The sequence below is a fragment of the Trichomycterus rosablanca genome, chromosome 18 (genome assembly GCF_030014385.1).
Source record: "Trichomycterus rosablanca isolate fTriRos1 chromosome 18, fTriRos1.hap1, whole genome shotgun sequence".
NCBI lineage: Eukaryota > Metazoa > Chordata > Actinopteri > Siluriformes > Trichomycteridae > Trichomycterus > Trichomycterus rosablanca.
The window spans coordinates 21,261,264-21,278,193 of NC_086005.1; the positions used below are offsets into that span (position 1 = coordinate 21,261,264).

Sequence of the window (16,930 nt, forward strand, 5' to 3'; positions counted from 1 at the left end):
CTACATTCCAGACTGACTTTTTTCCAGCCATAAATGGTTTCAAACTCCTCTTTGTTGTTCTGTCATGTTCTTCCATCACAGACCTACCATAACTACCAGAGAACACGCTGGCATCATCTCATCTTGACTACAATGCGATACGTAAATACATGGTGACCTATATGGCTATTTATTAAGCCCCAGAGCCCAGCCAACTCTATAAATGCTCATAGTTTGAGTTAGAGTTTTAGCTCTAAATCAGGTGCTCAGGTGGCACAGCAGTCCTTCGCACCAACCCGCCAGAGATGAGATCCGGGTTCGAATCAGCCAGCAAGGTGCCCACACAGACATTCTCGGCTATGTCTGGGGGATGGCCGAAGACCCGCAATTGATGGGCACCATTCTAGAGGGTGTATTCCTGACTTGCACTCACTGTTTCCAGGGAAACTGGACCTACCGTAAACCTGACCAGGATGAAGCGGCGGTATGATGAACAAGGTTTAAAAATGTGCAGGAGATAAAAACCATTCAAACTCATTTGCAAACAAATGTACAGATGTAGCTCGGACAATTCCTGAATGACTTCATGCAGACTACCTAGTGCACTACGTAGAGCCATAACATTAAAACCACCTCCTTGTTTCTACACTCACTGTTCATTTTATCAGCTCCACTTACCATATAGGAGCACTTTGTAGTTCTACAGTTACTGACTGTAGTCCATCTGTTTCTCTGCATACTTTTTAACCTGCTTTCATGCTGTTCTTCAATGGTCAGGACCCCCACAGGACCACTACAGAGCAGGTGTTATTTAGGTGGTGGATCATTCTCAGCACTGCAGTGACAATGAATGGTGGTGGTGTGTTAATGTGTGTTGTACTGGTGGAGTTATTAAATACTGTGTCCACTCACTGTCCACCTAGTTGGTCCATCATGTAGATGTAAAGTCAGAGACGATCGCTGATCTGTTGCTGCTGTGTGAGTTGGTCATCTTCTAGACCTTCATCAGTGGTCATAGGACACTGCCCACGGGACGCTGTTGGCTGGATATTTTTGGTTAGTGGACTATTCTTAGTCCAGCAGTGACAGTGAGGTGTTTAAAAACTTCATCAGCGCTGCTGTGTCTTATCCACTCATACCAGTACAACACACACTAACACACCACCACTATGTCAGTGTCACTGCAGTGCTGAGAATAATAATCCTAAATAATACCTAAATACCTAAATAATACCTGCTCTGTAGTGGTCCTGTGAGAGTCCAAACAAAGCATGCAGAGAAACAGATGGACTACAGTCAGTAATTGTAGAACTACAAAGTGCTTCTATATGGTAAGTGGAGCTGATAAAATGGACAGTGAGTGTAGAAACAAGGAGGTGGTTTTAATGTTATGACTGATCAGTGTATATCACCCATTTGGAAGAAATACTGATAACTGGTTGTTCACCTTATTTATGGTCTTGCCTCAGCATCTTAATGGGATTTAATTTAGGATTTAAACCCCTGGTTCGGTGGATCAGCACAGGGAGTCGAACTCTTCGCCTCTGTTTGATTGTGAGCGTTTACATTTCTATGCAGTACATCAAACAGTCTCGTGTGCTTCTCCCAAGCGTCAGACACCAGCCACTGGTGAAGGTCATACCCTTCGTGGCTGAAGCTGACCTTCGACACATTTGGTTGTGGTTTCTATCACAGTGGCTAGACTAAAGAACGAGACGAGAGGTCAACATGCAAAGCAAATCCCTCGCCCCACTCGGGCATTGGTCAAAAAGATCCTTTCAGATTTAATGCAACGCACTCTTGAATGTGTGCTCAGTGTCTGATTATTTAATGAGATTTGATAATACAGTCACGTCGTGTCGTGTTTTCGGATTTGCACAAGATAACAAAATGATAGAATATTTTTTCCACTGATTTGTGACATTGTTTATGCCTTAGTTACATTCCTGAAACTTCCAGGGACTTCCACTGTTTGTTTCCATGCTGTCTGGTTTTGTCTTGTCCTGATAAAAAAACTCTCATCACTTTAAAGAGACTAACCATCCACTTTTTTTAATTACAGAACATACACCGATCAGCCATAACATTAAAACCACCTCCTTGTTTCGACACATTGTCTATTTTATCAGCTCCACTTACCATATAGAAGCACTTTGTAGTTCTACAATTACTGACTGTAGTCCATCTGATTCTCTGCATGCTTTGTTAGCCCCCTTTTATGCTGTTCTTCAATGGTCAGGACTCTCCCAGGACCACTACAGAGTAGGTATTGGAAATTGTAGGCCGCTCAGGTGGGGCAGCATTAAAAACACACATTAGCACTAGGGCTGGGCGATTTTCACGATTAATTCGGTTAATTCGCATGAACGTTTTCACCCGATGTTAGAATGTGACAATCGCGATTGTTTACATAATTTATATTTTAATTAAAATACCAACATGTCATGAGGCAGAAACTGACCAGACGCTCGCGGAATATAAATCATGGAAAGTTTAATATCAAAATGGCAAAAACAGTGTACAAATCAGGTAAAGTCCAAAACCAGAGGATAAACTAAAACAGTAAACGGAAGACAACAAGGATTATACACGGTAACGGTTAGATTCAGTAATAAGGAGTGCAAACATGATCGGCAAAACGAGACACAAACAGAAGAGTTTAATTAAGATTCACTGAATCAAACACAGCCGAACTGAATCAAAACTCCGGAGCCGGTGAGCCCGATCAGGATTGGCTGACCGGGACATGTGACGGTCACGTGACAGTCCGTGAGAGCTTGGGATTTGTAGTCCATATTGTTAGAAGCAGAACTGGCCCCCTCCATCCACCCCCCAAGCACAAGAGGACAAAATCAAAGCTGAGCTGAGTGATTACTTGACCCCCCCCCCCCAGTGTAGATACTGATACAGACTCACTCAGTGGTGGAAACAGCACAGTACAGGCTCGTGTTCCTTTTAAGAAACCTGTAAAGAACTTTTTGTAAGGTGGTTCTGCTGCACAATATTTAAAACAAGAGTTGTTTGTGAGCTATTCTTATAAAGCATATAGATAATTTCTATTTTGTTTTAATTATTGTGATATCGTTATTGTTATAAAGTTCGAGTCCCTTACAAGGATAATTATAGGTGGTGCTGTTACTATTTTTGCACTTCTGCAGTCTTTTAAATTACAATGCAAAAAAAAAAGAAATTTAAGTCTTATTTCAATTGCATTATACAAAAACAAAACAAAAATGTAAAGCGTAATCGACAATCGGTTATAATTTTAAAATAATCGCGATTTTTTTTTTTTTTTTGGCAAAATCGCCCAGCCCTAACTAGCACACCAGAGCTGGGATCTCGAATAAATTGTATCGAGTCTCAGCTGTGCCTGCCGGCTGGGCTGAGCAACCGATTGAACAACGATTGGCCTGTTGTTCATACAGGGGTGGGGTATTAAGCCGGATAGGGACTCTCTCATGACTGATGCACTTATGATCTCTGCTGGCTGATCGATGGCGCCTGCACAGGGACGGGGAGAGAGTGCGGATCAGGGTGTGTCTCTCCGTACACAGGGCTGATCCGCAGCTGATCTCGTCTGGCGTAGGTGACGAAATGCATACGACTGCTGCCCACGTGTCGGAGGGGGCGTGGGTTAGCTTAGTTCTCCTCAATCAGAGCGGGGATCGGCATTGGTGGAGAGGAAGCGTGACGCAATCGGAGCTCTAATGTGTACCCCCAATTCACACTTCCCCAAATTGGCAGTTATTGACTCTTTTGTGATTGTAATGACAAAACATCTTGGGTGTTATTTTTTTTGTCCTCCTAGTGTATCAAAAAACCTTTTTCCTATAAAAATGTGTGGGTGTTAAAATAAAATCTCAGTGTCGGAACTTCTACTTTTGCGGTAACCCAGTTCCTGTAATAAATGACCCACTTCTTATTTAGGATAAGCAATTCCTGGAACGCTTCCCCACCGCTTAGTTTCTTTCCAATCCTAATGACTCCTGATCCTGCTTAAATAATACACTGATCAGCCACCTCCATGTTTCTACACTCACTGTACATTTTATCAGCTCCACTTACCACATAGAAGCACTTTGTAGTTCTACAATTACTGACTGTAGTCCATCTGTTTCTCTGCATACTGTTTTAGCCTGTTTTCACCCCGTTCTTCAATGGTCAGGACCACCACAGAACAGGTATTATTTAGGTGGTGGATGAATCTCAGCACTGCAGTGACACTGACATGGTGGTGGTGTGTCCACTCACTGTCCACTCTATTAGACACTCCTACCTGGTTGGTCCACCATGTAGATGTAAAGTCAGAGACGATCGCTCATCTATTGCTGCTGTTTGAGTCGGTCATCTTTGAGACCTTCATCATTGGTCACAGGACGCTGCCCACGGGGTGCTGTTGGCTGGATGTTTTTGGTTGGTGGACTATTCTCAGTCCAGAAGTGACAGTGAGGTGTTGTCTATCCACTCATACCAGTACGACACACACTAACACACCACCACCATATCAGTGTCACTGCAGTGCTGAGAATGATCCACCACCTAAATAATACCTACTCTGTGGTGGTCCTGTGGAGGTCCTGACCATTGAAGAACAGCATGAAAGGGGGCTAACAAAGCATGCAGAGAAACAGATGGACTACAGTCAGTAATTGTAGAAATACAAAGTGCATATAAAATGGACAGTGAGTGTAGAAACAAAGAGGTGGTTTTAATGTTATGACTGATCAGTGTATATAAATAAACTTTGCATTGTCTTGACTGGCCTTGCCATTCTGGTTTCGGAATTATCAGACCCCTGGGCAGAGCACAAGTTGACAAGGCTGATCTGAAGGAACTCCAGTGACCCAAAACAAGCTCATGATCATATGTCCACATACTTTCGGCCAGTGTGCCGCCCGTGTTTGTGTCTGAAGCCGCTCAACCAGTTTTACAAATATATACACAAACAGCTGCCTCAAGCTCCCTCACCCTTCTCGAGTAGTGGATCATGCTGGTGGATAATCTGTCTTACACTAAGCACCCTGTGTCATGTGATGCTAGCGAGGACTTGCTAGCGTTGTCCTACTGTGTGGACGCTCTTGCCATTGATAAGTGAAGGTTCCCTGCATAAGAGCTGAGTACAAGGTCGGTCACTCTTGCATTTCTAGATTTTGTTTTGATGGGGTCATGTATGAAGCTTGTTTGTATTTGAATGTAGTGTGAAAGGCTTACTGTGCAGTAACGACGCTTTAATCCAAACACTGTACAGTTTGATGGGATGCTATACACTCCACTGACCATATAAAAGCACTTTATAGTTCTACAATTACTAACTGTAGTCCATCTGTTTCTTTGCATGCTTTGTTAGCCCCCTTTTATGCTGTTCTTCAATGGTCAGGACCACCACAGGACCACTACAGAGCAGGTATTATTCGGGTGGTGGATCATTCTCAGCACTGCAGTGACACTGACATGGTGGTGATGTGTTAGTGTGTGTTGTGTTGGTATGAGTTTTTAAACACCTTACTGTCACTGCTGGACTGAGAATAGTCCACCAACCAAAAATATCCAGCCGTCCTGTGACCACTGGTGAAAGTCTAGAAGATGACCAACTCAAACAGCAGCAATAGATGAGCGATCGTCTCTGACTTTACATCTACAAGGTGGACCAACTAGGTAGGAGTGTCTAATAGAGTGGACAGTGAGTGGACACTGTATTTAAAAACTCCAGCAGCGCTGCTGTGTCTGATCCACTCATACCAGCACAACACACACTAACACACCACCACCATGTCAGTCTCACTGCAGTGCTGAGAATGATCCACCACCTAAATAATACCTGCTCTGTGGGGGTCCTGACCATTGAAGAACAGGGTGAAAGCAGGCTAAAAAAGTATGTAGAGAAACAGATGGACTACAGTCAGTAATTGTAGAACTACAAAGTGCTTCTATGTGGTAAGTGGAGCGATTAAATGGACAGTGAGGTGGTTTTAATGTTATGGCTGATCTGTGCAAGCTACTTTATACCCAGAATGGTTTGATTAAACAGCGTGATTGATGGTTGATGGTTCTGTTTCCAGTGCTAAGCGTCTATTCATTATCGTCCTTGTCTGGTCCTTGTGTTTGAAGTCTCTCCCAGCATGCTCTGTGTCCTGTCAACGCACCCAGAGCATGTGTGTCGAGCAGCTGATACCAACAGCGCCTTTACATGCACGCTAATTATATGAACTTCAGTCAGTATGTGTCACGTGATTCATGTGGTCATGCAAACAGCATCCACGGATTTAGATCATGTGTTAATGTGTCTTTATTATTCTGACAATAAATTACGTTAATCAGGACATACGATGGATTCAGAAAGTATTCGGACCCCCTTGACTTGCATGTTACTGCGTTGTCAGGTGAAAATCAAGCCGTATAGTCCAAGGAACTCCCTGTAGATGATCTAAGGACAACAGTCACCTCAAGCGCAACCTTAAATACCTTCTTAGGAAGAGTTGGCTCTCCAGCCAAATTGGGCATCCAAACAAGAATGGCCTTGGTTGCGGAAGTAAAAGAAGCCATTGATTACTCTACACAAGCTCCAAATGTAATGATATGAGGAGATTAAAAAACACAGTTTTAGAATCTTTTTGAATGAAGTCAAAGAATGCAAATGTTAAACATTATGGCAAACTATATTCTGTACTGTAAATATCTACAGCGACTGTGGACATAACTATGTGGCCCACTGTTACCAATACAAACAGAGTTATAGTTTGAATAACAACAATACAAACATGAGTACAGATATTATCAGGACATTTACAAAGAATCACATAAAGCATCGACTTGTGTCCACAAACTTAGAATGAACACATGTAGGGGCCGCTCAGGTGGCGCAGCGGTAAAAACACACGCTGGAACCAGATCTGGGATCTCGAACACATCGTATCGAATCTTAGCTCTGCCTTGCCGGCCACATAAACAACGATTGGCCTGTTGTTCATATGTTGACTTATGCAATTACGTCCTCTGCTGGCTGATTGATGGCGCCTGCACAGAGATGAGAAAAGAGTGCTCTCAGGGTGTGTCTCTCCGTACACACAGCTGATGCCAAGTTCACACTACACGACTTTCCAAGTCGTCAGGTCGCTGTACAGTTCACACTACACGACTGAATCTCCTGCACTCGGGAGTCTTTCAGTCGGTGTATATTTCACACTACACGACTGATCGGCGACAGGGGGTTTCACACTACACGATCCATCAGCAACTGGAATCGCAGGCGAGCTTCTCTGGTCTCCTTTTTTTTCTTCTTTACAAAAACACACGTGAGAAGTCACGAGGGTTTTAATGACACCACGTCCAAAAATGCACGTCAACAAGTAGCGAGCGATCAAAGTTTTTGTGGTCTGATGTGCAGTGTAAAATCAAAGAGAAAAAATAAATGAATCTGAGTGGATTTGGCAACACATACAGTATATGGCTTGTTCTGTAGTAAAGTGGATGTTAATTAATAACTTTGTAATGCAGCGTGGGTGTTATGTTTTGTAGAGGACGATCAAATCAGAAATACTACGTGTGTGTGCCGGTGTATCCTGATATAAACTATATCCTCTTCTGCATTTCCCTTCACGCTGTATCCTGCGTTCTCATTGGCTGTTCGACATGTCACTCATTCCCAGTTGCCCATCTGAGATCAGATATCTGACGTGCTAGAAAACTCGATCCGGTCGGCGAGCGGTCGGCGAGCCGGTCGGGTCGAGTTGTTGGATAGTTCACACATAGCGACTGAGAGCCGAGTTTTGATCGCCGAGTGAACGCTGAGTTGCTCCCGACCCGGAAAATCAATCGCCGACCAGCCGCCGAGCGAAAATCAGGGCAAAAATCGTGTAGTGTGAACTAGGCATGAGCTGCACTGCACTCGTCAAAGTCGGAGGGGGCGTGGGTTAGCTTCGTTCTCCTCAATCAGAGCAGAGATCGGCATTGGTGGAGAGGAAGCATGATGCAATGGGCAACTGGACGCGCTAAAAAGGGGAGAAAATGCATAAATAAAAAAAAAGAAAAAGGAGTGTCTAATAGAGTGGACAGTGAGTGGACACGGTATTTAAAAACTCCAGCAGCACTGCTGTGTCTGATCCACTCATACCAGCACGTCACACACTAACACACCACCATCATGTCATTGTCACTTCAGTGCTGAGAATCATCCACCACCCAAATAATACCTGCTCTGTAGTGGTCCTGTAGGGGTCAGACCATTGAAGAACAGCATCCAGATAGACTACAGTCAGTAATTGTAGAACTACAGAGTGCTTCTATATGGTAAGTGGAGCTGATAAAATAGACAGTGACTGAAGGTCTCCTGAGGTATCAGATGTTATGGATATGGATGGATTGGTGGATGGAAAAGATCATTCATTTCGTAAACTGTAACACTGTCCACGTTCTTACGTACAGCACATCATGAATAAATGATACACAATTTTAATAAAGCGAACACATTCGGCTTCATGGTTCAGTGGAAAGACGTTTGTCAGGTTCATTTGAGGTAATGATATCCATGTCATGGAAAATTATGCTAATGAAATTATGCTAGCCCACTACTGCTTTCTACATACAGCCATGGTGGACTATGTGTGAGGGTGGAGAATTGCCCGAGAGTCCTTGTGATGGGTTTGCGTCCTGTCTTGAATTTACATCTACAGTATTTAGCAGATGCTTTTTTAAATGCATTTTCTCCCCTTTTTCTCCCCCTTTAGCACGTCCAATTGCATCGTGCTAAGATGATCGAAGCTATCCCACGCCCCCTCCGACACGTGGGCAGCAAGATGTATGCATCTTATCACCCACACATTGACGAGTGTTGTGCCACCTAGCGTTGTGTACGGAGAGACACACCCTAAGAGCACTCCTTCCTCATCTCTGTGTAGGCGCCTCTAATCAGCCGGCAGAGGTCGTAATCGCACCAGTCTGACGGAGAGAGACCCTATCCGGCTTAGTCCCGCCTATCTGAACAACAGGCCGATCGTTGTTCATGTGGCCGCTCAGCCTCAGCCGGCAAGGCAGAGATGAGATCCGATAAGATGTATTCGAGATCCCAGCTCTGGTTGCAGCGTGTGTTTCTACTGCTGTGCCACCTAGCAGACGCTTTTAATCTAAAGCGACTTACAGTACTTTGACAGTGTCCCTAAGCAATTGAGGGTTAAGTGCTCAACAGTGACAACCTTGAACCGGCGACCTTTCGATTACTAGTCCAGTACCTGAACCGCTAGGCTACAAATACAAACGTGTTACGTTTACATTACATTACATTTTGTAATGCTTTTAGCCGACGCCTTTATCCAAAGCGACTTACAGTTACAGTATACAGTCTGAGCAATTGAGGGTTAAGGGTCTTGCTCAAGGGCTCAACAGTGACAACCTTGAACCAGCGACCTTTTGATTACTAGTCCTGTACCTGAACCGCTAGGCTACAATGTGTTACATTTACATTACAGACGCCTTTATCCAAAGCGACTTACATTACAGTTACAGTATACAGTAGTCTAAGCAACTGAGGGTTAATGGTCTTGCTCAAGGGCACAACAGTGACAACCTGGCAGTAGTGGGGCGTGAACCAGCGACCTTCTGATTACCTTCTGATCACCAGTCCATTACTTTAACCACTAGGCTACAACTACAAATGTGTTACAGCATTGCGCTCGGTGATTCCCAGAAACCGGACCCACTACGACCCTGACCAGAACAAAGCAGTGGTAAAACAAGCAAATAAAATGTCACGGAACGTCAAAGATCATAAAGATTATAATGTTTTTCCCTCTCTTCTTCTTCAGGTATAAAAGATGAACCTGACTCCAGCCCTCTGACGCCCCTGAGCTAGGGCCTGCATGGTGGATTCTGCGTTCTCCCCCGTCCACCGCCAACATGCTGATCAAAGAGTACCGCATCCCCATGCCCATGAGTGTGGAGGAGTACCGTATTGCTCAGCTCTACATGATCCAGGTTCGTCCTTCTTCTACTCCCTCACTTGTTTTTGGCCCGGCTGATTTTCAAGGATGTAAATGAATGTAAAGCAGTGAGGTTTGAGGGTGGTGGTCTGTGTGGTTTCCACACACTCCTTCATGTTAGCATTGTTGTTGACATCACTAGAAAAATATAAAGACGAGATACAGTGAACAATAAACATATACAGTGGAACCTTGAAACTCAACGTCAATTGGTTCTGGGACTAACGTTGAGTTTTAAAGGTTCCATGGTCCCGTGGACTTGCATATACACAGATCAGCCATGACATTAAAACCACCTCATTGTTTCTACACTCACTGTCCATTTTATCAGCTCCACTTACCATATATGAGCACTTTGTAGTTCTACAATTACTGACTGTAGTCCATCTGATTTTTAACCCTCTTTCACCCTGTTCTTTAATGGTCAGGACCCCCACAGGACCACCACAGAGCAGGTATTATTTAGGTGGTGGATCATTCTCAGCACTGCAGTGACTTTGACATGGTGGTGGTGTGTTAGTGTGTGTTGTGCTGGTATGAGTGGACCAGACACAGCAGCGCTGCTGGAGTTTTAAAACACCGTGTCCACTCACTGTCCACTCTATTAGACACTCCTTCCTAGTTGGGTCAAGTTGTAGATGTAAAGTCAGAGACGATCGCCCACCTACTGCTGCTGTTTGAGTTGGTCATCTTCACCCTGACCTTCATCAGTGGTCACATGACGCTGCCCACGGGGTACTGTTGGCTGGATATTTTTGGTTGGTGGACTATTCTCAGTCCAGCTGTGACAGTGAGGTGTTTAAAAACTCATTCCAGCACAACACACACTAACACACCACCACCATCAGTGGTGTCAGTCACTGCAGTGCTGAGAATGATCCACCACCTAAATAATACCTGCTCTGTGGTGGTCCTGACCATTGAAGAACAGGGTGAAAGGGGGCTAACAAAGCATGCAGAGAAACAGATGGACTACAGTCAGTAATTGTAGAACTACAAAGTGCTTCTATATGTTAATTGGAGATGATAAAAATAAGTTGGTTTGGATAAAAGCATGATACAGTGTTTACTTAAACACTGTAGAACGCTGTAGACTATCATGCACGCTACCACAGACTGCTTAAAAAACCTGTTAGTGGTGAGGTTTCACAGATCATACTGCCATAATCATCCCCTTGGCGCTTCAATCGTCCAGCAGATGCCATGATTGCAGCAGCCAATCGTGTGTTCGAGTAAACACCCAGCCGTTCGATAGCACAACTGAGATTCGAACTCTGATGTCAGCGATTGTGCGCTATCCCTTTAAACTGCTGCGCCACCTTTTTGAAAGGAGCAGATATTGCACATGCTCATTTTGCCTTTTTGTAATGAAGCACATCCAGACTCCCTCCCGTAGCAATGAGCTCACGCCGACAACAAAAGCTGCAAAGTGCTGATAGCCATCAGCTGTCACTGCCAATCGATACGAGGACTTACACTGCCAATTCTGTGATCTGCATATGTAAACAGCTTGCTGGGACTCCTTCATGAGAGGTCATCCTTTTTTATGCTGAACCGACACTGCCGTCACTGTTGTCGATATAATGAAGTCTCGGTTCCAGCGATAATTGCTTCTGCTGTGACATTTGGAAGCAAAGCTATCTGGATTGGGGGGAAAATAGAATGGAATATCTGAATGGGGTTATCTTAAAGGGCAGGAAAACATTTGCCTGCGAGGCTCACGCCTTCATGTGTACCATAGTGTTTTAGATACCGCCTCTACATACTTTACCCCATATAGCTAGGATAACCTGCCCAACCTGAAATATGTTCTAGTGTGTAAAATGTTCTTCGTTAAGGGCAGGGCCTAGACATCGAGGTCATGATTTATGTCAGGGTTCAAAATGTGTTGAACTGTTTCTGAGCCATAACATTAAAACCACCTTTTTGTTTCTACACACATTGTCCATTGAATCAGCTCCACTTTCATATAGGAGCACTTTGTAGTTCTACAATTACTGACTGTAGCCCATCTGTTTCTTTACATACTTTTTTAGCCTGCTTTCACCCTGTTCTTCAATGGTCAGGACCCCCACAGGATCACCACAGAGCAGGTATTATTTAGGTGGTGGATTATTCTCAGTACTGCACTGACACTGTGTGTTGTGCTGGTATTAGTTTATAAGACACGGCATTGCTGCTGGAGTTTTTAAATACCGTGTCCACTCACTGTCCACTCTATTAGACACTCCTACCTAGTTGGTCCACCTTGTAGATGTAAAGTCAGAGACGATCGCTCATCTATTGCTGCTGTTCGAGTTGATCATCTTCTAGACCTTCATCAGTGGTCATAGGACGCTGCCCACGGGGCGCTGTTGGCTGGATGTTTTTGGTTGGTGGACTATTCTCAGTCCAGCAGTGACAGTGGGGTGTTTAAAAACTCCACCAGCACCAGCACAACACACACTAACACACCACCACCATGTCAGTGTCACTGCAGTGCTAAGAATGATCCACCACCCATGTAATACCTGCTCTGTGGTGATCCTGGGAGAGTCCTGACCATTGAAGAACAGCATGAAAGGGGGCTAACAAAGCATGCAGAGAAACAGATGGACTACAGTTGACTGCACGTGTCAGACGGGAGGGTTGCTAGTCTTTGGCTCTCCTTGGTCAGTGTGGAGGTGGTGCAGATGGCTGAGAATTTGTAAGTAATAAGATTGAAATCGCATCTCAGGCAACCCTACGTGGGGTCCCGACCTCATGTTGAAAACCACAGAAGTTGACAGATTGAGACACAGCCTGTTCTGAATGTAAGCACTCAAGCTGCTGGTGATTTACTTTATTTATCATATGAGAATTAAACCAGGATTATTTAGTGCTATATAAATAAACGTATTAAACAAATCCATCCACACAGTACTAGTAAGTGGGGTTGCCAGGCATTTACCAGAGATGGGGACGCACACACAGCGACTTCAGACTCGACTCGGACTCATTTCGAATGACTCGGACTCGACTCATGACTCGACTAAATTATTCGTACACACAAGAGTCCCTAGTGTCAGCATGTGTTAACATTAGTTACATGTGACAATTATTTATATATATATTATTATTATTATAAACATTCTGCTCTCTAATAACGCTCCAGCCGTCTTAACCCACAACGCACGCAATGGGTAAATGTTACAGCCAGCTTCCGGCGTAGTGATGATGCATCGCTCCCTACTCCCTACACAGTTTGAAGTTCCCTTCATTTGAACATTTTCGTTACCTTTGGATTGGAATCTCACTTCAAATGGTGGAATACCCTACGTAGTGCACTTCACAGGAACACCTGGGGTGAATGGAACGCTCCTACAGAATTGGCGCTAATGGTTGAAAGAACCACTTTCTGAACCAATCAGACCTTCTGATTGGAATTTTATGTAATGCTGTTATTTGCATTTATTCAGTTTACGTCACACAGATGATTGTCAATGAAACGCTTGATTGGCTTTCTAACGAGTTAATGTTTTACTTCACAACCGGGAAAAGTTTGGAGGTTTTTAATTATAAGCACATTTACAAAATAACGGATTCTATTCCTAATAGGACAACACACGGTTATACATGTAATAGCATCTGGAAGAACATAAGCTAAGGTAAACAGTGGGTATGATTATTTTTTTGCTGTGTTTTGGATTTTGGCCGCTGTGCTGTGATTTATCGCTCGCTTTTGTTTTGCAATGAAAACACCTTCTTGTTACGGAAATTACACTAGGAAAGTAAAGGCACTAAGTAAAACGACAAAATACAGTCGCTAATCTGTTGTTGTTTTTTATCTGAACTTACATATTATTTGTTTATTTTTACGCTACATTTCCAATATATGTTTTGTGTATATTATATTGACTCGTGACTTGACTTGGACTCTAGCCTAAAGACTTGTGACTTGACTCTGACTCTAGTCTAAAGACTTGTGATTTGACTCGGACCCTAGTCTAAAGACTCGTGACTTGACTCAGACTCTAGCCTAAAGAGTCGTGACTTGACTCGGACTCTAGCCTAAAGACTCGTGACTTGACTCGGACTCTAGTCTAAAGACTCGTGACTTGACTCGGACTCTAGTCTAAAGACTCGTGACTTGACTCGGACTCTAGCCTAAAGACTCGTGACTTGACTCGGACTCTAGTCTAAAGACTTGTGATTTGATTCGGATTCTAGCCTAAAGAGTCGTGACTTGACTCGGACTCTAGTCTAAAGACTCGTGACTTGACTCGGACTCTAGCCTAAAGACTCGTGACTTGACTCGGACTCTAGCCTAAAGAGTCGTGACTTGACTCGGACTCTAGTCTAAAGACTCGTGACTCGACTCAGACTCTAGTCTAAAGACTCGTGACTTGACTCGGACTCTAGCCTAAAGACTTGTGACTTGACTGACTCTAGTCTAAAGACTCGTGACTTGACTCGGACTCTAGTCTAAAGACTCGTGACTTGACTCGGACTCTAGTCTAAAGACTCGTGACTTGACTCGGACTCTAGCCTAAAGACTCGTGACTTGACTCGGACTCTAGTCTAAAGACTTGTGATTTGATTCGGACTCTAGCCTAAAGAGTCGGGACTTGACTCGGACTCTAGCCTAAAGAGTCGTGACTAGACTCGGACTCTAGTCTAAAGACTCGTGACTTGACTCGGACTCTAGCCTAAAGACTCGTGACTTGACTCGGACTCTAGTCTAAAGACTCGTGACTTGACTCGGACTCTAGTCTAAAGACTTGTGATTTGACTCGGACTCTAGCCTAAAGAGTCGTGACTTAACTCTGACTCTAGTCTAAAGACTCATGACTTGACTCGGACTGTAGTCCAAAGACTTGTGATTTGACTCGGACTCTAGCCTAAAGAGTCGTGACTTAACTCGGACTCTAGTCTAAAGACTCGTGACTCGACTCAGACTCTAGTCTAAAGACTCGTGACTCGACTCAGACTCTAGTCTAAAGACTTGTGATTTGACTCGGACTCTAGCCTAAAGAGTCGTGACTCGACTCGGACTCTAGTCTAAAGACTCGTGACTCGACTCGGACTCGTATTTTGTGACTTGTGAACATCTCTGGCATTTACACCAACGTGTAATTGCAGATTTTGAGTTGTGTGGATGCAATCTGGCAACCATAGTTATAATGTCTACTGACTAGAGATAAATATGAACTATTTGGGTGACATTAGCGTGAACATGGGGCTGGTTTTCACACACCATGACATAGCATTTCACACACATGCCAACCCTACCCTAACTATACATGCCTGAAGAAAAGGCAGCTCTGCCTCAGGGTGGATACACCCTTGTATTTTCGGTATGCTGCGGTGTAAACAAGAATATAAATTCTTCAGAAAGGAAGGAGAGGTGTCGTTTGTCATCATCTTCCACCCCTGCTCCCCTCGCACACACACACAGATCTTTATAGATCATTTTGATGTGGAAGACAGCAAGCTTTCTGCATGTTGAAATCTCAACAAGTTAGCAGGTCAGCTTTTATCTACAGCTACCAGGCAGAAGAAGTCTGCGCTTATACCAGAGAGCTGGTCTTGACAGCACACAGAGACGTGGGTTGGGGTGCTCAGAAAGGAGCCAAACGTACCTACTGGTCCACCCACAGGCTCGGCTTTCTCAGACAGTTTTAAGAGGTTAATTAGCATCCTGTCAAACCAGCTGTCAGATAGGCATGGAAGCACAGCACAGTGGTGGACTTTTACTGCAGGGTGAGAAACCAACGAGGCCTAGCATTCCATAAAAGAGATTAATACAGATTTTCATTTTATCAGCTCCACTTACCATATAGACACACTTTGTAGTTCTACAATTACTAACTGTAGTCCATCTGTTTCTCTGCATGCTTTGTTAGCCCCCTTTCATGCTGTTCTTCAAAGGCCAGGACTCCCACAGTACCACCACAGAGCAGGTATTATTTGGATGGTGGATCACTCTCAGCACTGCAGTGACACTGACATGGTGGTGGTGTGTTAGTGTGTGTTGTGCTGGTATGAGTGGAGTTTTTAAATACCGTGTCCATTCACTGTCCACTCTATTAGACACTCCTACCTAGTTGGTCCACCTTGTAGATGTAAAGTCAGAGACGATCGCTCATCTATTGCTGCTGTTTGAGTTGGTCATCTCCTAGACCTTCATCAGTGGTCACAGGACGCTGCCCACAGGGAGCTGTTGGCTGAATATTGTTGGTTGGTGGACTACTTTCAGTCCAGCAGTGACGGTGAGGTGTTCACTCCAGCAGTGCTGCTGTGTCTGATCCACTCATACCAGCACAACACACACTAACACGCCACCACCATGTCAGTGTCACTGCAGTGCTGAGAATGATCCAGCACCCAAATAATACCTGCTCTGTAGTGGTCCTGTGGAGGAGGGGGCATGTGACGGTCTCGCTCTCCTCAGTCTGGGTGGGGGTCAGCTCCAGTAGAGAGGAAGCATAACGCAATTAGGTAAAAATTGGACGCGCTATAAATCGGGAGAAAAAGGGTGCCCAGGTGGCCATTAAAGTCTACCGGGTGGAAAAAGACCGGACTGAAAGTGGGTGGGGTCTTTGACGTCGTGCAAGGACCCTGGTTAGTAGTCCTAGACGCCTGTACAGAAAGTGGAGGATACTCACTCACCGCTTATTACCGCAATTATGGTTGCGGGGTGGGGTGCTGGAGCCTATCCCAGCTTTTCAATGGGCGCAAGGCACACAGTAACACCCTGGGCAGGGCGCCAGTCAGACACACACACATACACACACCCATTCACCTATAGTGCAATTCAGTCTCTCCAATTAACCCGACTGCATGTTTTTCGACTGTGGGAGGAAACCGGAGCTCCCGGAGGAAACCCACACAGTCAGAAAGGACCCGGCCCGTCCCACATGGAGTTTGAACCCAGGGCCTTCTTGCTGTGAGGCAGTGCTACCCAACGAGCCAACGTGCCGCCCAACACCAAAGCTACATTTGTATAAATGATAATGAGC

At 44.5% G+C, this 16,930-nt stretch overlaps 1 protein-coding gene across 5 annotated transcripts in view; it reads left to right on the top strand.

Annotated features, from left to right (window-relative positions):
• LOC134332144 (membrane-associated phosphatidylinositol transfer protein 2) overlaps nucleotides 1-16,930 on the top strand; it is a 98,475-nt gene that overhangs the window by 33,624 nt on the left and 47,921 nt on the right. For 4 of the 5 annotated variants that reach the window (XM_063013646.1, XM_063013649.1, XM_063013650.1 and 1 more), the window contains exon 2: nucleotides 9,777-9,945. In XM_063013646.1, the coding sequence (XP_062869716.1) occupies nucleotides 9,868-9,945 (78 nt within the window). In that variant the 5' untranslated portion in view covers nucleotides 9,777-9,867. Of the gene's footprint in view, nucleotides 1-5,031; nucleotides 5,104-9,776; nucleotides 9,946-16,930 lie in introns of those variants that run through there. The other variant, XM_063013648.1, reaches the window with a different exon arrangement.